This window comes from Hippocampus guttulatus, chromosome 8 (genome assembly GCF_054856545.1).
Source record: "Hippocampus guttulatus isolate MCC_2025c chromosome 8, RoL_Hgut_1.0, whole genome shotgun sequence".
In the NCBI taxonomy this organism is placed as follows: domain Eukaryota; kingdom Metazoa; phylum Chordata; class Actinopteri; order Syngnathiformes; family Syngnathidae; genus Hippocampus; species Hippocampus guttulatus.
In genome coordinates, this window is record NC_141268.1 from 7,284,055 (window position 1) to 7,307,926 (window position 23,872).

General features: G+C 40.9%; 1 protein-coding gene across 7 annotated transcripts in view; it reads left to right on the forward strand.

Moving 5' to 3' along the window:
* rap1gapb (RAP1 GTPase activating protein b) overlaps positions 1-23,872 on the forward strand; it is an 83,691-nt gene that overhangs the window by 31,848 nt on the left and 27,971 nt on the right. For 3 of the 7 annotated variants that reach the window (XM_086117461.1, XM_086117463.1, XM_086117464.1), the window contains exon 2: positions 12,271-12,364. In XM_086117461.1, coding sequence (XP_085973587.1) covers positions 12,271-12,364 — 94 coding nt within the window. Of the gene's footprint in view, positions 1-12,270; positions 12,365-21,854; positions 23,671-23,872 lie in introns of those variants that run through there. The other 4 variants (XM_086117460.1, XM_086117457.1, XM_086117458.1 and 1 more) reach the window with 3 other exon arrangements.

A 23,872-nucleotide genomic window follows, 5' to 3' on the forward strand; every position in this document is an offset into this window, starting at 1 on the left:
AATTCATGGTAACCGTTTTTCGGTTCCGTCGGATTACCCAATGGGAAACCACGATAACAAATGTTGGGTTCCATAAACGTTCATCATGGGAACCCATTTATCTATTTTGACTGATATTGATAATCAAGAATTCCGAAACTCAAAAGTATAATGCTTCAAGGGTCAATGTTTGAAAACTATGCATTAACAATGAACATTACATCAGCAGCTGTGTACTCCAGGTTTATTCCAAAAATTAAATGGATCAAAAACTGGTGTACTCGTGTATTTTTTCCAATCTCACACTGCAAAGATTAATTGACTGGTAATCATTAATACAGGTAAGTATTGATGTGACTTGACATCCTCTTCCCAAGACGATGCATGTGTAATCTACGATCAATTTGACGAAAGAATTTAACACACGTCATCATTAGTTCTACCAACAGTTAACATTAGCATTACTACACCTTGTGACGAATGTTTTATTCATAAAGTTACCATGCTACAACCAATAAATTATAGAATAACCAATACTAAACAGTATTGGTTATTCTATAATATATAATAATATTTTTCACAGAGATTAGCCTACAAATCTAATGACCAATTTGCCTTGTAATCGTGCCTCGCGTCGTATTTCGCTCTCGCGTTCTGTGCATACGTCACAGGTGAGTTTAGTGATACGCCCTTTGGACGATTCATACGAAAAATCAGACAAGCATTCCCATTTCTTAAATATCGTAATTAGTAGACCTTGGTGAGTTTTTTTCGCCGCCATCTCAAACTTTCATCCGCGCGATTCCTCAGTTTGCGGACTAAAATAACAACCCGCCTGCGCACATAACGTCATCTGTTGTGTCCCCCGAAACACTGAAAACAAAACCAAACGAAAGTAAATTAGAAGAAACACACTCACACACCACACCACATCACAAACACACATACAGGCGCAGTGAAATCGTGTGGATCACACAGTCAATTCAAGTGCGGTGACTTTTATAATTAAACTATTTTTCGGTACCGTGACAATGACGCCACGGAAACGACACGCTACCGGTAACAATTGTTACTGTGAAATCCTCAGGCTTGCTGTAGTTTTTTGTCTGTTTGTATGTTTTGACTGAGAAATTTCCTTGCGTGCCAAAAACGCACATTGTTTGGAACTGTGCATCCCGTGGGAAAATTATGCGTCTAGGACGCGGGACGCAGAGGTAACGAGATGGCTGAATCTCGAACCATTCTCTGAGTACGACTATTATTACCACTACCACTAATACTACATTAATTAATACCGTCAACTTCAAAATAATAATAATAAATAATTAAATCAACCATGATTTTAATCTATGTATTATCGATATTCATTATTCCAAACATGAGAAAGCATTCAGGAAACAAAACTGGAATCAAGCAAAAGGACTCCAAATCCCAACGGCCAAACCCGGAAGTGAACTGCCGACATTATTGACTCCAGCTGTAACGCAAATTACTTGGTTCAAACAAACATTCTAGTGCGACCGCAAACGTGACGACTGTGCAAAAATAACTAAATAAAAGACACCACTGTTACAGAAAGGCTTTACACGCTATTTAAACTGCCGATCGCGAACGCAACAAACCGTGATTGAAACTAACTGTGATGCCGCTCTTTATCCGTTGCGCCAACTGTTATCTGCCAATTGCAGACCCGCCCCTCTTAAAGCGGCAGAGTTAATCCATCAATAAGGGTTTCCTTGGATGGAATTTATTAGATTCCTTCGTGATTATTGCGGTCCTTATACAAGGGATGACGGCCAAGGCCAAGGACCAAGGACTTGACTACAAGGCCGAGGACCGATCCTCGGTCCTCGAGCCAGTCCTCGAGGTCAAGGACCGGTAATTTTATTTCTCTTACCTCACCTTTTCGCCATGATTACGTTCTCTTTGAGAGGGACGGGTTTAGGATTTTTTTTCTGGGGTTGCCAGATAACGGCACGGATGGAACAAATGTCACGTTATACTGTATGTGTTTATGAAATTGTTACTAGCTGATAGTTAATCATGGAAATAGTCCATATTTGAGGAATATTTTATTGCAAAAGCCAAATTTTATGATAAAATACAAATATACATAGATGAAAAATAAATCAAAAGACTCTCTGGTATTGTTCAGGGGGGCCGGACCAGATGTGGAGGCGGGCCGGATCCGGCCCGCGGGCTATAGTTTGGTGACCAATGTGTAATACATTTCATTTGATAACACAATTATTGAACCCAATAACCCACAGATTCAGGCTTTCTCAACCCTGAATGAATGTGCAAGAGTGGCAGACCGATCGATTCAAATATCAATACCATCGTTGGCACTGATATTGATCGATACATGTAATAAATGTTCAATTTCTTGTATGTGTTCCTTGGGTTTTATCAAATATTGGCCAATATTTGTTTAAACTCAATGCTTTGGAGGTTCTTAAGGTATTTTCACTTGTCTGCACAATCAATGTTCTTATACTATCCGGTCTTGTATGTTCCCTAATCTGTAATTCAATAAAAGAATGACAATTGACAAATTATTTTGATCCTGACCTATTGTTTCTCAAAAATATTTTTAGATCATCCATCCATCCATTTTCCGAACCGCTTAATCCTCACTTGGGTTGCGGGGGGTGCTGGAGCCTATCCCAGCCGTCTTTGGGCAGTAGGCGGGGGACACCCTGAACCGGTTGCCAGCCAATCGCAGGGCACACAGAGACGAACAACCATGCGCGCTCACACTCACACCTAGCGACAATTTAGTGCGTTCACTCATATAAAATATATTTATAATTGATTGGATAATTGGTATTTTCTCTTTACCTATAAACTTTGCGAATATCTGTCCAGGATTTTTTTTAAAAATCAATGTTGTAAAAAAAAAAACAAGGACAATCCACCTGAAAATTTTTAATGAAATTTAGTTCTAAATTAGCAATTTTTTGATTCATCCAAGTATTATAAGTAAATATATATAAATATAAAGTATTAGCATTAGAGTATTGCAATTGGTGCACCAGATCTTGCACAAGATTGATAGAGTGAAAATAGAATGGTGCTTCCTCTAATTTTGTATGTATTTTAATTTGTGAATGTGTGTCTTCTGATTTGTATTTAATGCATACTTTTAGTAGTCAACAATGGTATAGCGTTGTTGCTGTTGTTGTTGTTAGTAATGTATTTACTCCCTTCCACAAATCGACAGTCTTATCTCTGTGTCCAAAAGGCCATTTCCCAACGGTTGTCATCCAAAACTAACCTTGTTAAGTTGCTCGTTAGTTGCCTTGTCACTTTTTGGTGCAGCTGCTTGCATCTTCCCGGGTGCCGCTTTCTAAAGTGGCGAGCATCTCTCCTTCTTCTTGATGAGTGTCTACAAAAGTCGTCGTGGTCTTTCGCACACTCCCAGCGGGGCGCGTCCACGTCGCATGCGCTTTTATTTGTAATAAAGTGGCGTTGTCTCGTCATCGCCCCATGAAAGATGGATTTGGAGCCGCGCGGTGGCACGTCAGCGGCGTCACGGACGTCAGGTAACAGCCGGGCTATCCTGGGTCACGCGAAGCCGGAAGGAAAGTGGGGGGAGTCGTGAAGTTCCTGCTGATGGGGGCCGGAGGGGTCGAAAATACCCCGAATTGTGCGGACTGACAGCGCACAACGCCGTTGCCATGGTAACACGTGGTGCCGAGTAATATAAAAACAGATTAAACAGGTATAATGATGTATAATTAAATGTATTACAATAAACATGATGACCTATTAATGTATAAATGATTATCATAAGTATAGCATGCATAACACATGCTCAAGGAGGGTGAGACACTGGGACGAAGAGGGTCTTGCAGCCCCAGCCAAGCCCCCCCCCCCCCACCTCACCACAACAATTCCCTTGATATTCTGAAATATATTTTTGTATATTTTCTCACCCCCCCCCCCCCCGCCAGACCCCCCCCCCCCCACACACACAAAAAAAAACACATCATGGAGCCATGCCTGGTGATGTATTAAAAATTACATTTAAAAGGGGAATTTTGAGACCCTTGGATGGGCAGGTGGTCAAATTTGAAAAGGGGGGTGCATGGAAACTTTATTTCATATTATTCTAGAAAAAATATATATGTATATAAATATATTCATTCAAAATGCTAATTTGTGGCCATTCAATACTTTTTTATCGCTCCCAAGTGAACAACTTTAACCCAAATATTTGGTATTTTTTGGGCCATCGGACCAATTGTGCAGTTCATGCTGCCCACCCTTACCCCTCGCTCATCCACACACAAAAGCTTTATTGATTACTGAAGTAGTTTTATCTCAGTAGTTTTACTTTGGTGGGGGGCCTGAGTCACATAACATTATATGTATTTGTATATATATATATATATATATATATATATATATATATATAGAGGCGGCCCGGTAGTCCAGTGGTTAGCACGTCGGCTTCACAGTGCAGAGGTACCGGGTTCGATTCCAGCTCCGCCCTCCCTGTGTGGAGTTTGCATGTTCTCCCCGGGCCTGCGTGGGTTTTCTCCGGGTACTCCGGTTTCCTCCCACATTCCAAAAACATGCATGGCAGGCTGATTGGACGCTCTAAATTGTCCCTAGGTGTGAGTGTGGGCGTGGATGGTTGTTCATCTCTGTGTGCCCTGCGATTGGCTGGCAACTGATTCAGGGTGTCCCCCGCCTACTGCCCAAAGAGGCTCCAGCACCCCCCGCGACCCTAGTGAGGATCAAGCGGTTCGGAAAATGGATGGATGGATATATATATATATATATACACGCACACACACACACACACACACACACACACACACACACACACTGGCAGATATACAGGGGCCAGTGGTTAGCGCATTGACCTCACAGTGCAGAGGTACCGGGCTCAATTCCAGCTCTGGCCTCCCTGTGTGGAGTTTGCATGTTCTCCCCGGGCCTGCGTGGGTTTTCTCCGGGTACTCCGGTTTCCTCCCACATTCCAAAAACATGCATGGCAGGCTGATTGGACGCTCTAAATTGTCCCGATGGGTGAGTGTGAGCGTGGATGGTTGTTCATCTGTGTGTGCCCTGCGATTGACTGGCAATCGATTCAGGGTGTCCTCCGCCTACTGGGATAGACTCAGCACCCACTGCGACACTTGTGAGGATAAAGCGGATCGGAAAATGGATGAATGGATATATATACAGTATATAAATCCCCTCATGACTGCATCACCTCGTAGGCTAGATGTATTGCAGGGGAAAGCGTGTAAGTAAAGACCTGTAAAATAGTGTAAGTCTCATCCATATAACAGAGTTGCATTCAACTGATGCAAGTCTTTATTTCTTTCGCCTTGAGTGTCGTGAAACTAAAAACGTCAAAACATTTGCTTGATATCCAAATTACAGCAAAGTTGATCATTTTTTTCCAGTAAAAAACATAATAAAAACATAATTCATGACTCAGTTATTCATCAGTATTGCATAGAAAAGCCATAACTACAACAACACATTTACCACCAGCTGCCACATACCTCGCTTCGCCCAACAAGGATGCAAAAATCCTCCCGAGTGCAACCTCCAAACAGCAGCAGAGCAGCTGGTAACCTCCATTGTATCAACTCTACTCGGTAACCAACAAACATGTGTCCATAAATGTCACGATTAATGTAAAATAGAAACGGAATGGAAAACTACGTACTTTTAACATTGTGCTTCTCTTTAAACCTGCTCGAAACGTCACTACATGACATGGCAGTTACCCTGCTCTTGTTTGGCAAAACCGGAATGTGTCATACGTTGGCGTGTACCTTTTTATATTTTCTCCGGCATGTACAGGAAATCTGCTAATTTGATTTAAATAGAACATTGCAGCGCTATAATCCCAGATGTCTTTCAAAGACAAATGCATCCTAGAATTTATTTTCCTATCGCTCCCAAATTTGAACCTTCTATAGCAGACAGATGCGTGATGCCCCATTGTGAGTCATTATAGTTTTGGTCACTGTGTGTGGGAACACTTTTAAAATTTGATAACCTGGCATATAAAAACAATACTAAGGTCAGAGCTAAAGTGTTGTGTGTGATGAAAGCTCTGCGCTCAATAAATTCAGAGGCATAAACGTGTTGACACAATACCTTCACTCAGCTCAGATTTTCTTGGAACTATGTTTTGAGGGCCAGTTCATCGCTGCTTGCAGTGACTTAAATAATTTGGCATCTTTCTATTTTATCACAAGAAGAGGAAGACTGCATGTCAATTTTCGACTCGACTGGATTATTAATACAAAAGGCCTTTTTCACTTCATCCATTTGGACTTTAATGGCTGCCATCATACTCATCCATGTAATTAGATGATTCTCTTCTGGAGTACAAGCCTCATCTGCGATGGCGCCAGAATTGGCACCAGATTTGTTGGGGTGCTGCGGTGGGTACTGTTATTAGTTGGCAATTACGGCTGTGATTCATCTCTTATAGACGATAGTATATTGATTTCAAAGTGTTGCGTCTTGGTTTGTTCAGTAAAAAGCTGAGCGTCATGGTCAAGAGCACTTTCACACAATTGTAGTTCCTGATACCCTCTTTTACGATCAAAATGGTCAATTTTTTTTCCTGATTCTAAATTTTTATCCATTTTTTCTCGAGTACCATATTTTCCGCACAATGAGGTGCTTCGGAGTGTAAGACGCACCTTAAAGGAAAGGCCTATTTTAAAACCGCATTATAAGGCGCATAGAATGGAAGCTACAATAGTGGTTGCAGTGGCGTTATGCATCCACTAGATAGAGAGAAATTTGAATTAGAAAAATTGCCGCACACATAAGTAGCATTTAAATCCATCTGTCCATCCATTATCGGATTGGGCAGTATAAATACACTGAGGCTTCAAAATTATGAAAAAATCATCAGTTTCTCGAATGCAGTGAACACCCCGCTCAACTGTCATCCAAATGAATGCTACTTTTTCTAGCATTGGTCTTATGCCTACACAAAAGTACATGTTGGAGCAACAAAAATCCGGTCACTTAACATGGGGCTTTTCCGAAACCGTGACAACGAGGCACACTAAAGTGGACATGCCAGCGTGAAGCCACTGTCCACATGCTGGCTGTCATGTCGGACAATATGACCCAAAATATCCCTTTCACTACTGTTTTTCCTTGTATGATGTGATCATACCAACGATTGACAACAAGCCGCTTTGTGCCGGCATCACAAAAAAAAATAAAAAAAAATTGTAGTTCGAATTCCTTTGACACAAACCAAATGCAATCTTGAGTTTCCACTGAATTCCTCTTTGTCTTCATAGAACATCCTCACTTCACGTGTCAAGATAGGGTGATACTCTTATCTCCCTTGTACAACAGCACACTGACAGTAGACACACGCAAAAACTTGCAGCCTTCAGGTTGAGATTTTCGCGGCACTGAACGGTGGATTGGGGCTTGCAATCTGCAAAATTAATTCTGAAATTTTAATTGATTGTAATTAAGCACAAGCACATCCACACAGACCCGTTCCCAGAGCACAGCCATAAGGGGGGCACATTTAAAGCATGGTGGAGGGGGGTCAATTATTAATACCCTACAGACAGCACTTACTTGCTCCATATATTTGGATTTATTCGCATCGCACTGCTGCTCCTAGTCAATACTCTTGAACAGTGATCGTTTGCAACCGCTGGCAAGTATTACCATAGACAACATTCATCCACATGTCAATACATGTACATGTACTGTACATAGTACGCCCTCTTGAGTACATCAATGCTGCAGCCATATTGGATGTGGCAAAGTGAAAGTTTTCTTTGAAGATGCCTTGCCCCTTGGAGATGTATGATCAAGCCAGAACTCATTTGATCCAGACCTAACCATTGATTTTGATTGCATTATGTTATTCTGACTCAATATCATGAATTATTTGCCAATTTTATGGCAAATACAATTGCCGCATTCGATATGGAGGATGCACCGACATCGCTTGGAACGGGCCACCAGGTTCAGCGGGTATCTGCAGCAGAAAGTTTAAAAAACAAAATGTGTTCAAATGGCTCATTAATGCCGCCACAAATGTAAAATGTCCCTCCTCACTTGCCGTATTGTGACGCAACAGTGACAAAATGGAGGGAAAACGTTGCCTTATGGCTGAAAACTGCAAACGATTGTCACCAAAATTTATTTTGACATCTCCACTTATGCTTACACCAACCTCTGAATATATTACAATGATTGCCCAAGTATTGCGGATTTTATGGGTATGACGTTTTTCTTTCCATAGAGGTGTTTACTACAAAGCTTATTTAACACAATTTAAAGGTATCTTTATTTACATAGCGCATCCGCAACAGCTGAACCTTCAGCAATGTGTTTTACATTGTCACTGACAAAAAGGCTTTGTCCATAAAATACAAAATACGTATTTTTAGAGGTTGATGTTGAGCATAAGTAGGGATGTGCAGAAGCCGTTTGGTGAAGGCTGATCGCAGTTCTCTGATATATTAAGCGACGTACGCTTTTTTTGGGCTTATTTTGAGTTTTAGTTCTGCTGCCCAAGGTGCTCTTATTCACAAATATGTACTTATTTTACAAACATGTCTTGCCACATGACACGGTAGCACACAAAATAACTTGTAGATTTCTTTTGAAAAACATGCAGGACTCTCGCACTCCAACATTCAACGGATATAAACCTGCGCACCTAACATTATTTTTAATGAGGCCATGATTGGCTGTTGCCGATCAGGCTGGCCCTCAAACAAAATCACACCAGTTTCTTGATATTTTTTTATGTCTTAGTGATTAGCAACTCAACATTGGCATTTCACAACACAAAAATAGCTACCATGATTAAAATCTTCTTCTTCTTATTATTATTATTATGATAAAAAAAACTTTATTTTTAAAGATCAATTTCTCAAATGGGCGGCATAAGCATCTCAGTGGGTGGGCATGGCCCCCTATGGCCTCCAAATGGCAATTGGTCTTTGTCCAGATAGGCTCCAGCACAACCCGCGACCCTTGTGAGGATAAAGCGGATCAGAAAATGGATGGATGGATGGATTATTGTTATTCTCATTTTCCTTATGATTATTAGTCTGGCTTTACTAACCACCCAAGGTTGTGGTTTCCATGCGGCAAAACAACAGAAGGTGTGAAATATGACAATTCAGACTGGTCCCATTGTTCCCAGTATCGCTTGCAAGTTCCACCCTCTGGTATAAGTTTGTGAACAGAATGCATGCACAGATTGGTCACCATTGGTCGCCACTCTGAGCCAGTGACTGACTGATGCGTGAGACAAAGTGTGAAATCATGTGGTGCGCATCACTTGCTAATTCATTTCACACGCGCACGTGCGCGGGAGTGCCACAAGAACAAAAAAATGAAAGGCCTCTATTTAGTTTCATGGGCCATTTAAAAAGTATTCTGCCTCAATTTGACCCCCGAAGCCTGAGTTTTCCATTTAAAAATGCAAATACTGCGGCTGCATGGGGGGAGAAACAATCAAAATCTCAATTGGATCCAGTTAAAAGGTGCTATGGCTCTTGTGTTTTTTTCTTTTCCATTTTATTTTACTCATTACTACTTCTCAACTCCTTATTTCCCCTCTGAATAAAACATGAATTCAAACAGAGCAAGTGGTTCGCTACAAATTATGGTGAAATCCAAAATATTGGATCTTTAACCAGTGAGATGATCAAAAGGGTGAGAAAAGCGACAATGCACGAAAGATGCCATCGCATCCGTTAGTGACCAATCAGATTGCTCCAATGACAACATTCGCAACTCCAAACATTTGCATCTCAAATCATCTTTTCCAGTTAAAATGAATGAAGGTGCCATTAATCCGTGCCAGCATCCCCAAGTCCTAAAAACAAAAATAAGATTGTAATGTGTGTTTTAATAAGGGAATATAGTACTTTATCTTGTACTCTTTAAAATGCAACAGCAATTACACCATTAAATACAGTTTAAATGACACTGTCAATAGAAAAACTTAATCAAAGATGACTTTACGTGTCCTTAAATGTATTTATGATGCGGATTTTAAAAAGTGTACTTTTTTTTTTGAGTGCATCGGTTTTTGAAATATTTTTATTGTTGGCTATTCAGCTATTTCACCACATGTAGAAATTCCACCTGTTGCTGAACCTCACGCTTTATTCATCCATCCATCCATTTTCAGTTCCGCTTAATCCTCACAAGGGTCACGGGGGGTGCTGGAGCCTATTCCAGCCGTCTTCGGGCACTAGGCGGGGGTACACGCTGAACTGGTTGCCAGCCAATTCACAGGGCCCACAGAGACGAACAACCATCCGTACTCACACTCACACCTTGGGACCATTTGGAGTGTTCCATTAAGCTACCATGCATGTTTTGGGAACGTGGGAGGAAACTGGAGTACCCGGAGAAAACCCACGCCGGCCAGGGGAGAACATGCAAACTCCACTCAGGAAGGCCGGAGCTGGGATCGAACGCACTGTGAGGTTGACGCGCTAACCACTCGAACACCTGGCCGCCCTTCATAAACATTATTATTATGATGATGATGATGATTATTATTATTATTGTTAAAACCTGATGCTGTAGAGAAAAAAATTAGGGCAGATTTGAAATCAATGCCAAAGAAATCTGGAAAGCTTACTTATGTTGACCAGTTTAATAAACACTGTCACACTGCAGCATTGAATGATCACTGTGCTGCTCTTTTTGGTTTGCCTGCCTTCACCACCTGGTGGCACTGGAAGGGCCTCTTTATACAAAGCCGCAGCAGTTTGCATTTTTGCTGGCGCAGCCCCACGCGTATTTTGAAAATGTGCTGTAGTTTCACTCCTGGTGTTGGACATGACACCATAGGGTGGGATTTCCTCTGCATTTTCTGGAACCTAAGCGGGTTCAATCGGTAGTCAAAGTGTTTGTGAAAAATAACTTATTTAAAAATATTTTTTTAATTTGAGAGCTAATTGCTTGCTTCTCAGGTACCAAGCGCTGCAATATGAAACAATGGAGTACCATGACATATAACAGTCTTTTTCGAACAAAAGGCCAAGTGAACTATCTTTATGTAATCATAGCATGTTGCATGAATGTTTGATATGAAGCATGTATCATTTTTACCTGGTTGATTTTTTTGGCTCTCATATTTTCCGACATCCACTCAAGTGTGAGTCGTTGTATTGTTTTTTTTTTTGTTTTGTTTTAATGTGCTGGTTGCACAACATAGATGCAAATTAGCATTAGCCTAGCAGGCCGAAAGTCGAAACTGCACTATATGCATGGATTAAATACACAATGTCTGGTTTATGTTTTTTTGAAAGTACAATAGATGGCCGAAAAGCAAAACCAGTCTCAACTCAAATATGATGCAGATAACAGTTGTGCACTTCAAGATTTTCCCTGCAAACCTGATTGGAGGTTTTAATCAGGTGATTCTACTGTTCCCTTGTTGCCAAAGATGCCAACCAGAATTTCCCGCGGATAGGAGGTTTTGTAGCCATTAATGTTTGCACAGTATCAATGTTGTCACTGTCGAATTTGAGCAAAAACTATCAAATGCTAAGTGGTGTGAAATAACATTGCTGTTCATGAACGCAGTCACAGTTACTGCAATCTATCCATTCATCTGTCCAACCATCCATCCATCCATTTTCTGAAAGATACCTATTTTTACTTTTTTTTTTCCAGATTTATTTTTTTCCTGCGGGAAAATCAAAGACAAGAAAAGTAGGAATGATGTCATTGCAAGGCCAAAACATCAAAGCATTTACCTGATAGTCAATAGCAGGGTTCAATATCTTGGATCTTGAGCTACTGTGGATATCAACCAGCATTATCGTCAGATATGCAAATTAGTAAAGATGGAACCTTACATGTGTAGATTGCTGAAGACATGTTTTGTTATCAAGCTCAGATGGAACAATTTTCGCTCTGACCAACCAATTGGAGGATCAGTCACGCGCAGCAGCCAAGAAAAACTGTTGGGAGGGGAAGTTAGTTTATTTTCATGGAACAAATAAAATATAGGTTGTAAATGTGGGTCAGTGCTCACTGCAGCCCAACATTTAGCTGTCTGTACCGCTTATCTGGGCTACACCAGCGGTCAAGTGGAACAGTCTACTATGTGCATGACCAACGGCTTGGGGAGAAAGAATTTATTCCCCTGACAGACTCACGGGACAACATCCATGGGCCATTCCCCAGGAAATTGCAGTTTGTAGAATCATTAGTACAATCTATCAACACTCGGATAGTCCTAATCTCTACCTCCCCGCCCCCCTCCTCCCCCACTTGTGCTCACAGGAAGCGCGATGGAAGGATCCCCCGCATCCCTGATGAAGTAGAGCGCTCACTCCAATATTCCGGTCCACTGCTGCCCTTTCTCGCTATCTCACAGGTAAGAGCCGAGGAGAACATCCTCGGATTTCATCAATCACAACCAGGAAATGGAGCTTGTCATAAATACTAGCGAGAACTGTTTTTCTCTCTGCTCTATGTTGCCAAGTAAATGTCATGCATCCAGCCATAGGTTAAAAAAAAGGGCCATGAGAGAACAAGTTTCATGTGCCCAAGGAATTCTGCCTAGCAACAGGTGACAGTTAGGACGTTTCCGACTGTTTGTTTGGTCCATCACCACTGGACAGCAAATACTTAACTTTAAAAATTAAAAGCCCATTTCTATGTTAAATTTCAATTTTGGGCATTTTCGATTTAGAAACAAGCGGTAGTTCAATGTTTCATTTAATGCGTATCCATCTTATTCCTTGGCCCCGTGAGACTGTGTGAATTAGGGCACGATTACAGTATGAACTGGAACCTGCGTTTTGTTTATATGATAACTGGAATCCACTTTCGCAGACTTATGGGAACACCAGGTGTCACATCTGAAAAGAGAAAACATTTCAATTCCACTAGCTACTCATGTAGCACGGTAGTACAGTAGGTTGACATCAACAATTTTAAAAATGTGGCTAGCGACAAAGCACAGTCGCATGTTTAGCTACTTTCTGAACTCTGTCGCTTCCAACAGTCAGGCAATGAGCAATCTCAAAAGCTATGAGGCATATCACATCCTACACAGCAATAGCGTTGGTTGAGTTTTGTTCACAGAGGTCGGATAAAATCGTATTTACCTTAAAGCAGACGTAGGACCCAGCCAAATCCTTTTATATAAAAACTGCACTACTTCCCCCTGCATGGTAACAACATCTGCTCCAAAAAAAAACAAGGAAAACCTGGTGCATGATAACAGCAACATAATATGAAGATTAAAATACGAACTTTTGAACAATTCATTAACTTCTGTGCTAAATAATTGCATTTTTGGACCTGAGCAAACAGTCTAAACGCACATCACATATGAACTGTTCAGAATCTTTTAAAATTCCATCTTGTGGCATGACTAATACTAAAGTATTGTGTCTCACATGCACTTGAAAATCATACCTGTCTTGTGACACTGCTCTCAGTCTTCAAGTGACACCTGGCAAATCTTCTCCGGTCGTCGTTGTAACACAGAATTCGATATACATGTATTTGTTGCTCTGTGGGTTTTTAGTCCACAAAATGAGACAGTTTAGGTGATCTCTCCAAAAAAGGATTTTCAGCTCAATCCTTTTGTGTTCCCATCCCCTGAAAAATACCAATTCTCATACCAACATTCTCCCTTTGTAGAGGTTTCATGTTCACAACATTGCTCTCTGTCGCCTCAGTTTCAGTGTTTTCTGGTTGAAAGTCCAACTGTCAGGAAATATCAATTTTTAAACGCACCAGAGACTTATGATTGTTGAGAAAAGGACACAAAAAAATGTTCAAAATAAGGCACGCCGGGAGACTAAAGCCATTGTAACAAATGGCTTTTGTAACAAATGGCCATTGTAACAAATGGCTGTGACAAATGACGGCTTTGTGTCTTACACAAAGCCGCCCATAATTGTTTGTACATCAGAGCTGTCTGGAATAAGGTGGATAGTTAAGTGTTGTATTTGTTATTGTGTATTTGTTATTGCGGCTCTTAATGAGCAGTAGTTTCCTCATCTCGCATTATTGACTCTTCCTGCCAGCTGTCTCTGTCATTGTTTTGCTGTTTGTAGCAGCAGGACCCAAAATGCTCAGGAAATGTCATGCAATGTTCCCTCTAATAAATCGCCAATGGATGACAAAAAAATGATTCCAAACAACCCCCCCCCCCCAAAAAAAAAACTAAAGTGGATCAAGACACAAAAGTAGGCTAACCTTGCCATTAAGCCCCCCCCCCCCTCCATTTTCCTTGATATACTGTAAAACAGTGAGTCTGTACTTCATTCATTGTGTTTCTGCCATCTGTCTTTCATGGACTGTGTTTATGCCGGTTCTCACTCCTTCTTTCTGCTGTTTTTGGAGTAAGCAAATGGGTGTGTCCAAGGAAATCCGCCAATCGCAACAGGTGACAAATGTGTTCTGAACAGGTGAAATAATCCCTACTCGCGTGCTTCTCATTTCTATTATTTAAAATGTTAACTATTTGTTTGTATTACTGCATTGCCAGCCGATGACAAATACTGAACATAAAATGAATAAAAGTGTCTCCACGCACAAAGTCGCCACCATTCCTGAAACAAAACAAAGACCATTTTGTTTGATAATTCAGATGGATGGAGCCAGATGGTTACAATAAAGCACTTTTTACAACAGGGACATGATGAATAAATATGAATATAAAACTAAAAGGATGCACCTGTCAGTTGTTGGCACACTCGTGTTGCTCTTTTGAGAATATGGACCGTTAAAAAGGTTTTTTAATGCAAACATAATGATAAATTTATACAATATTAACAAGACATGAATCCACTTGGTAGCGTTGCGCTAATTTGAGGTGGATTTGGTAGCATGTTGCTGCAGCCAAAATCTTAGATAAAATAGCAGTACCGGTACACATGAATAATCAGGCCTAATTTAAGCATTACCTCACTACTTTTAATGAAACTCAAAGTAGGCCGGATTATGTCTCAAAATGATTATCCTGTGCGATTATCCTGTGATGTGCCGAGTGTTAAGTGTAAATTTTCCTTCCCGAACTGCTCATAAAATGGTAAATGTTAAATATGATTAATATTTTTAATTGCAAATTGCTTTTGTCGATGGGCAGCGTAAACGTCAGACCATCCACAGATTCTCCGATGATCGCGCTGTATAGATCGATAATAAAGGAAAAAAATTGTTGTGTTGAGTGTTTGTCATTTGCCCAATAAAAATGAAGACTTCAAGGTTACAAGCAGAATCTAGTTACCAAGGTTATAATCAAGGTATGTGTGCATGTTTTGTATAAGTGTGTGTGTGTGTGTGTGCGCGTGTGCGTGTGTGTTTGTGGCATGCATGTGGGATATATATTTTCTGTATGTTGGGGACAGGGAGGGCATCTTTTTATGGTGTAATTTTGAAGTTTTTATTGCACAGCACTTTATTTTATGTATGAAAAGTGCTACATAAATACAGTTTAATTGATTGATTGACTTGATATCCTTACAGTTAGCTTAGCTTCTTTTATCTCTTCTTGTTCTACTACAATTACTACACCCACAACTTCTTTTTCTAAACATTTTTAACAGTATGCTAAGTTATGCGAGTTGCCTCAACAAAAAAAAAAACGGCCACGCATCCCCATAAGTGTCTGTGGTAGATGTTTGCAGTGTCTGATCAGGTCTGCACACTTATGAGATAAATATAGATGTTAAGCTCTCCAAATCAAAGGATAGGATGTGTATTTTCTCCATCTCACCCCATTAGAAATGCATTTAAGAAATAAAATTAATTCTACAGACTGTTCAGAAAGTCACTGTTCACTTTTATTTTTATTGACAGACTTGTTTCAATACACACGCCTACAATATACATACAATATAGAACTACTAGCAAGATGTGAATACTGTATAGCCTCACTTCACTACTCCGCCCCAAGCCCCAAGAGTCTCTGGCTAAAGCCACGCCCCATACTAACGAACATGAGCATGGTTCTCAAACATGGCCTTTTATGATGTGATGAAAGTGTGTAGTTCTCCGAAACAGTCACAGAATGGCTTAAATAAAACAGCAGTGCTGGCAATATTAAACTAATATTATATGGTGTAAACAAGTTGACAGTAGCCAAAGCTGCTACAGCGCTAGCATGACTTGTTTTTCCGTATAATACTTTGGGCACACACAGCGCTGTGTAACTATGTACATGGGTGGAGTTTTCTTTCTTTTGTTTTTTCCTCGGCTTTGTGCAGGTAGAACTGAGCGTAACGGGGCGCTTCCCCACTTGTGCGCCATTGTGAGATAGAATGTAGCCGACTCCAAGCCTATAATAGTGGCATCCCTCATTTGCATTAAAGTCAAGGCGGTTGAAGGGCATGGGTGGAAACAGAAATAGACTTGCTGGGGTCTATGTATGACATTGGTGTGCGAAAAAATGTGTTTCTATATGTGAACTGCAAGATCTTCCTTTGTGGATGATGTAACTGGCCGCGCATGTGACGTGGGCAATTGGATACTGCCTTGGCCGGTCGATTGTGCGTGTGTGAATTCCCCCATCTACAACATTTTTTGCGGTAGTATGAAAATATTTTTGAGATGTTCATGATTATATTTTGTTCAATGAAATAAAGGCGATTAACTTACCCATCTGGCAGAAATGTCACTCGGGCTGCATTTTTTTTCAATGCTCTCATCTTGAGGACTCTTCACTCTGCTTCTCTTTGCTAGTTTTTCTCAGACGCGATTAGAGGCACGAGAGGGAGCCAGAGGGGGCAGACATTTTTTACAGACATTTTACTCTGATACTACTGTTAGGTGCCTTCGTTACATCCTGGCTGGATTACTGTAATGCAGTCAGCCAACCCTCCATTAAGCGTCTCCAGTTGGTCCAGAATGCTGCTGCTCGCCTCTTGACTGGTACTTGTAAGAGGGAGCATATAACTCCGACTGTGTCATCCCTGGCTCCCTATACATTTTAGAGTTATTTTTAAGATCCTATTATTTGTTTCCAAATCTTTAAATGGTCTCGCTCCACCTGACCTCTCTGAGCTCCTCCAACCCTACACACCTGCCCGGTGCCTCAGGTGTGTGGACCAGACACTATTAGAGGTACCGAAAACTAAGAGGAGGCTCAGATATCCCGAGCCGTATCTGTTTCTGGTACTTCTCTTTGGAATGAGCTCCCACTGAACATTTGCTGCCCATCTTTAAAACTCGTCTTCAAAACTCATTTGTATTCTTTGGCTTTTGACTCAGCATGAATCGGACTTGATCTTAGTTTTACTGTTTTTGTGATTTCTACTGTCTTCATAAATAATTTATTGTTTTATTGTTGTATATATGATATTTGCTCCATGTACTGCACTTTGTATAGAGCGGTGGTTGTGCTCTATAAGTACAGTTGAATTGAGTTGAGAGGTCACCCTGACAGTTTTATCAAACAGACGGGGGGGTTGAATTGCAATCTCTCTCTTTAAACAGCATACATTAGCCATATTTCTAACATTTTTGTTTGTGTTTGGTTGTGGTTGGGAGTCACCGGCATCCATGATTTGCAAAGCCTCCACATGGAGATTTGCATGCTGTGTGATCGCCGCTCACCAATCAAGTTTGTCTTTTCAGTTCTCAAAAGCACTTTATTACAGCTGCAGCTGTTGTGAAAGCGCCATATAAATAAAGATGTATTGTCTTGTATAAAAAGTTTCACCTGGTAAACAGATGGACGACCTTTCTGCTGCTCGCTTTTGAATAAAAAGCTTTTGATGCACCAATCGAGAGAATTGTTTCTCGAAAGAAAGGCAGACACTTCAAAGTAACAAGGAAAGCAATTGAAACTTAAATTTGCCACCATGGTGGTAATTTATTTAATTTACTCCCGGATTAAGAAATGTATTTCTGATGGCAGAAAATACTTGAGAAAGTGCATTGGTGCAAAATAAAACGTATTTTGTTTTTATTTCTACAAACTCATGTTTACATAATGAGGTGCCTCTTCCCCGTTCAATTTCCTCACCATCTTGTTTTTCTATTTCTATTTCCAACAAACAACTCCACTGGAGCATGGTTCCAAGCAATGAAATCAAAAAAAGGAAATTATATTGCAACAACTGATACCAAAAATGGATATGCAGTTGCAAAACATAATAGAATGGTCACGGTGTATTGAAGGACTGGCAATCGCTGGCACTAAGGGGTCAGGGTGTGGAAGTATATAATCCCGATACAAACCAAAAGTTGTAAAAATATCACGGTTAAGGGTAAAGTATGAGCCTTAATGGAGACTTCTTTCTTCTTACTTTTTTCTTTTCTGATTGATATAAAAATGATTTATTAGATACAATCACATAACGGGGTAGGACTAGATAAGTTTTTTACTTCTTCCTACTCCCTTGAACATAATAACTGTGTTGAATGAAGATTGATTTCTTTCTTTTTACTTTTTTTATCTACCTTATTTTCTGTCAAATTATTACTGTATATATGTTTTATGTTCAATAAACAAACAAACAAACAAACTAACTAACTAACTTTCCTAGTCTAAGGAAACCACATTTCCGTGGATTTTACCACCATTTCATCATTTTCCCACTTCTTTCTACCCACATCCTTGCTGCTGTAGGCTGTAAATTTCCCCAGTGTGGGACAAATAAAGGATATCTTATCTGATTTACGTTGGTGGTGGAACATAAAATATTTCCAGTGAACTTTTTCAAATGTGTCTCTAAATATCACTTCAAATTTCACTCTCTTCCTGTTTATCTTCTGGTTCAATTTCTATCGCAGCCCATTGAAGCAGAACATGTTGGCAAGGCTTGCTTCAAATTTTCCTCGCCTGGGAGCCTTATCCCATTCATTTCCATCTACTACGATCATTATCAACTTCTTCATTTTAAGCGTGTCTGCAAACAAAGCTCCCCTTCTTTTTTACTTTCTGTTTCAATTCCTACTGCAGCCTGTTCAAGTAGAACATGTCTGAGTGCTAACTATGCACGCGTCCATTCATTTTCCATCTTTTATATTGGTAGAATATGAGATGTTACACTATTTGCAATTAACTTCTTCAGTTTCAGTTTGTCTCTGGACTTAGTTCTTTTCCTGTTTACCAAATGGTTCTATTTCAACTGCAGCCCTACTGTGGTACAACCTGTGGACAAACCTAGCACTAACTTGGCCGACCTGTTCAACGTCACGCTCCGAATTTTTGTTTTGTTTGCCCAATATTCTTTGTTGTTGAATTCCTAAAATGATCATTGCTATTTTTGTTTTTAAATGTATTGTTTCTGATTGCAGCCCGTTTAGGCAGCAAGATAGTTCCCGATGCCCACTCCCAAGCACTGACATCCCAATCTCAAAGTCAGTCAGCAGTCCATTTCAAGTTGAGCATATGGAGGTGGCCCGTGCAGGCTCACACATTGACCATGCTAAGGCTTATCTCGAGTTAATTTACTCGGCAGAGGTAGCCTTGTGGAGCTATGCAGATCTTTTCAGTCATTGATTGACTCTCTTTGAAGTCTGGTTTCCATTCGAAGATGAGAATAAACCCGACAGCATCAATGAGGTACCGGGGGAGAAGATTCTTTGGAGGCAAATCATTTGCATGTTTGCCGTAGGAAATGAAAGAAAAAAAGGGCACTCTGATGTACGGACTTAATGAACTCGTGAAGCTGTGCAGCCGTGGTTCATGGATATTTATGCCCTCCTTTTTTACGTGTCTGCATGCTGTTTTTTTTTTTTTTTTTGGCAAAGTGCCGCCAGTCGAGCGGCGGCGCTATTAATAAGGCAAGCCGCTGGTGCGCCACGACAACACTGAGTTGAAGAAATTTCGTCCTGCCGTGCTTTTTAAACAGCAGCAGCACTTGCACCCCTGGGAGGCCTCCACATTGTCTTCGTAGTGACACTGTTACTCAACCGTCTAGTGTTAGGTGCATTACAGAAATGGCTCTCAGTTCCCGTTTGTGATTAAAAAATAATAATAAAACACGGTCCGAGCAATAATCAAGGTACCTGTCAAAAATGTAGGTTCTAAAACACTATTTACAGTGTATTAAACAAAAAAGGCCCGAAAAATGAGTGGAAAAAACAAAAGGCAGCAAGAGCTGGCAAGCAAACAAAGATTCTACCATAAAACAAACAAATACAAGAACGCACTAACCACTAACGAAGCAGCACAAAGCGCAAATTCTTGAAAACACCTTTTGGAGGCTGAGAGCAAGTGAGCTACTGTCTCTTGTTAAGGAATTCTTCCTCTCTTTTAGTTGGATCTGTAAGAAACAAAGACTGTAGAACATTGTTGACGAATTTCGGCTTGCTATGAGTACTATTGATACTAGTCTCTTTCCTGAACATCGGTTAAAACAAAGAATGTAGTGTGAAGTTTAGATCCTATTTCCCCTTGAGTGATTAACAGCCCCCAAGTGTCTTCTTCTTGTCTCCCATCTCTGCTGAGCCCCTCAGGGCTGTCAAGTTCCCTGAGAAAGGAACTCCAATCTTATAATTTGTGCACAGCAGATGTGGTCTGTACTTTGTCAAAATGCCAAGATCGAACTGCATTGACCTCTCTTTGTTTCTGATTTTTACATAAGGGGAAGGACTGCCCGCCCCTCATTAACATAATTAACATACTATGCCTATATATATATATACGTGAGACTGTATTTCTTCGGGGCTTCCTGATGATATCTGAGACTCTCAGGAGCCCGAATCGATTCGTGTTGCGTTGTGATAAACTGAAGAAAAGACGAATCTTTATATCTGGCGCCTTTCGTAGTTGGCCAATCAGGAAGGGCCGCTCTTTAGTCTCCGCAGAGATCCTCTTTAAGACAGCAGCACTCATTTTCACATCCAACACAATGGACAGCAGCCTCGAACACACACACCACTATGGTGACATTTCAAACCTTTTTTAAGTTTTATTATCCTTTCCAAAAAAGAGGAGAAATGCTGGAGCTTGAAAGGCGTGCCAAATTTGCGGCATCAAAAAGTACTCAAGGCTGTCGTTGCAATTACAAATTTTAATGTTGATTTTTAGAAAATATTTTTACCTCATTTATTGCATACACGTTCAGTTGTTTTGTTCGACAGGCCATTTCACCTGTGGGGCTGTCACATACAGTGCAGTAGCAGGAACTCATCATTTCTTTTTGTGACTGACACTTGAAGTCAATACCTACCACCCAGAGGATCAGGACAACATTGTATTTGGCCAAGGTACATGCTGCTAAATCAGCACTCTACCAGACAGGTTTTCAATCTCAAACCTTCAGGGGGTTTTCTTTCTTTTTATTTGTAGAAGCACCCTTGTGGTTTTAATAGCAGATTTTTTTGGGCCAGTGGTCAAACCTCTGTGTTTTTATCCCCAGTTCGCTGAAAGCAATTTACAGACTATTCATTTTGCTGGTGCCGACAGGGCACTTGTTGTGTAAATTGTCACAACTCCCCCCCCCCCCCCAAAAAAATACAGTAGACAGTAGTAGCAGGGATACAGTATGCCTTATTTGCGGGGGATAGAGACCGTGCCCCTCTGCAAAGAGCGACTACACGTAAATATTTCATGCTCCCCTATAAGTGATTATAGTTGCCAAAATTAACACAAGGAGTTTGGTCGAGCATGTAGCTATTGTCATTTGATTTATTTTTTTTTGCATGTTTATGGCTAACAGTAATTGTTTGTTATTATAATATTCATCCTGTCTAACCAATTAGAGAATTATTAAAGAGAAGCTTCAATACAATAAGTATAGACACTGTTATCGGGGGTCACTAACTCTGGTGCTTGAGGACCCTTATCCTCGAGGACCCAAAAAACAAAAACAAAACAACTCAGACTTTTTGCCACTTAACCAAAATCCTAGATTGTTTTTTTTTTTTTTTTGGGGTGGGGGGGTTGTTTATTATTTTTTTTACACCACGAATAACGCAGAATAGGTTGCCGGAAAATTCAGAAAATGTCTTGTCTTTGAAAGAACGAGACCGTGTTTCTGTATATTTCTGGTTATCATTTGTAGTGGTGGGCAACCAACTATCTTGACAGGAGTAAAACAGCATATTCTTCAAGTGTACCTAATAAAGTGACCAGCGAGGCTATTATTCCAGCCGTTCGAACTGCACGCATGGTGTCGCGCGGAGCAGTGCACACTGGGTAATGATGTATTATAGTCAAAGGACTTTGAGTTTCACAAAGCGCAAGAGAGAAATAGAACCAGAAAAAGTACTGTGTGCTCATGTGAAGTCCCAGAATGCTCGAGGCTGAAAATGACAAGTGCAGCTGATCTGTACTGTTGCGTACCGGCACTGAATGAAACTGATGGCAGCTCAGTCTGGGATCATTTCACATCTTGAGACAGAGATGGCTGAGCATGTCCGGACCCAGTGGCCGAGTGAAACAGCCGCACCAAAGCACGTCTATAGCCAGATTTACAGCATGTTAATACCCTCACGCTAGCCTTATCAACCCTTTGTTGTGCAACATATCAGTTGGGGAAATGATTATTTGTTCCCGTGCTCAAAATGCGCATGTGTAGGCCCGCCTTAAATTCGCAGGTGAACATCACATGAACATTTGTTACTCAAACAAAGCTTGGGAGAAAGTGCTGTGGTCATATGAAATGAAAGTGAAGCTATGTGGTGCATGAACGGCATGTGCATCATCAGAAGCTAACGCAGTTCTTTGCTCTCAACAAAACTCAGTTGCAGCTCTGCATACCTTTTTGTTTCTTTGTCACGATAGTGGTGCTACGCACCAATAGGGGATGTGTTTATTTGATTTTTTTTTCCTGCATGACAGCCTGCCTCATAGCGTTTCAGTCAGTTTAGTCAACTGGCCAGACTGCAGACCACAGTTGAAATTGTTTCTGAATCCACACTTAGCCTTGCTGATCATGCCATGGGAACAAAGTCATGATGTAATGTTGATGAGGAACAGCGTGCTCACGGACATTTTCATAAACAGGAAGTTGATTGGTGGCGGTGGACAGGCACTCCAGAGACTCAACTATTTTATGGAAGGACTTAAAAAGTACATTTTACATAACATTGCCCCTTTCTTCATAGAATGGCACCCTCATTGCCTTTTATTGGAATGAAATATCTCATTGAAAAGAAAAAAATAACTAAAAAGGCTTAGGCTGAATGAAGGTCAGCACCAGAACTGCTTCTAACTGGAGTGCTATGTGTTTAAAAAATTCTTTTTCCCCTGTACAAATCATCTTTTATATGAAATCAGCATGCAAGCACTGCAACGTAAGGTTGAATGAAACTTGATGGTGTGGTAATTAAGTTTGAGAGACGACTTTCATTTTAAGAGGCTCCCTTTGTGCGGGCTGCAGAGAGGAAGAAGAATGTTCCCGTATGGTGATTCAAGAAAAAATGAGAAGCGTGCAGAATCGTGTGTGTGATTGTGCGTGTAAAGCATCTGAGCCATTTTGTTCCTCCCTTCCTTCAACTTCCTGCAGTGCAAATGCGCGTGCTGCAAAAAGAGGAAGGAAGTGGAATCCCATACTCACATTTCCACGCCAACGTCTTGCTCCTCACCCGCCAACGCACTTCTCCGACTCAAATTTCCTGCTACTTTTTTTTCCTTTTTTTTTTTTTGATCGACAGACTTTTCGCGCTTGCCATCGTTGCGCGACCATGATGGCGAACAACTTCTCGTATGCGCTGCTCCACAGCGCCCCCCGCAGACCCCTGCTCAACAGGAGATGCCTGAGCGACGTGAGTATGACTTTTTGGCGCTTGCCCCCTCAAAGGTTCTCAGGCATTGCTGATTCCAGATGAGACGTTTTGGCTTTTGTTATGTCTGAACTCCTCCATGGAGAGAGAGCTTGTGCTTGTGGGTCAGTCGTCAGTGAAGCATGAGAGATGGGGCCCCTGGAGAGCCGGGGGTGGGGGATTGGTGTTAGGAGGACAGGGATGG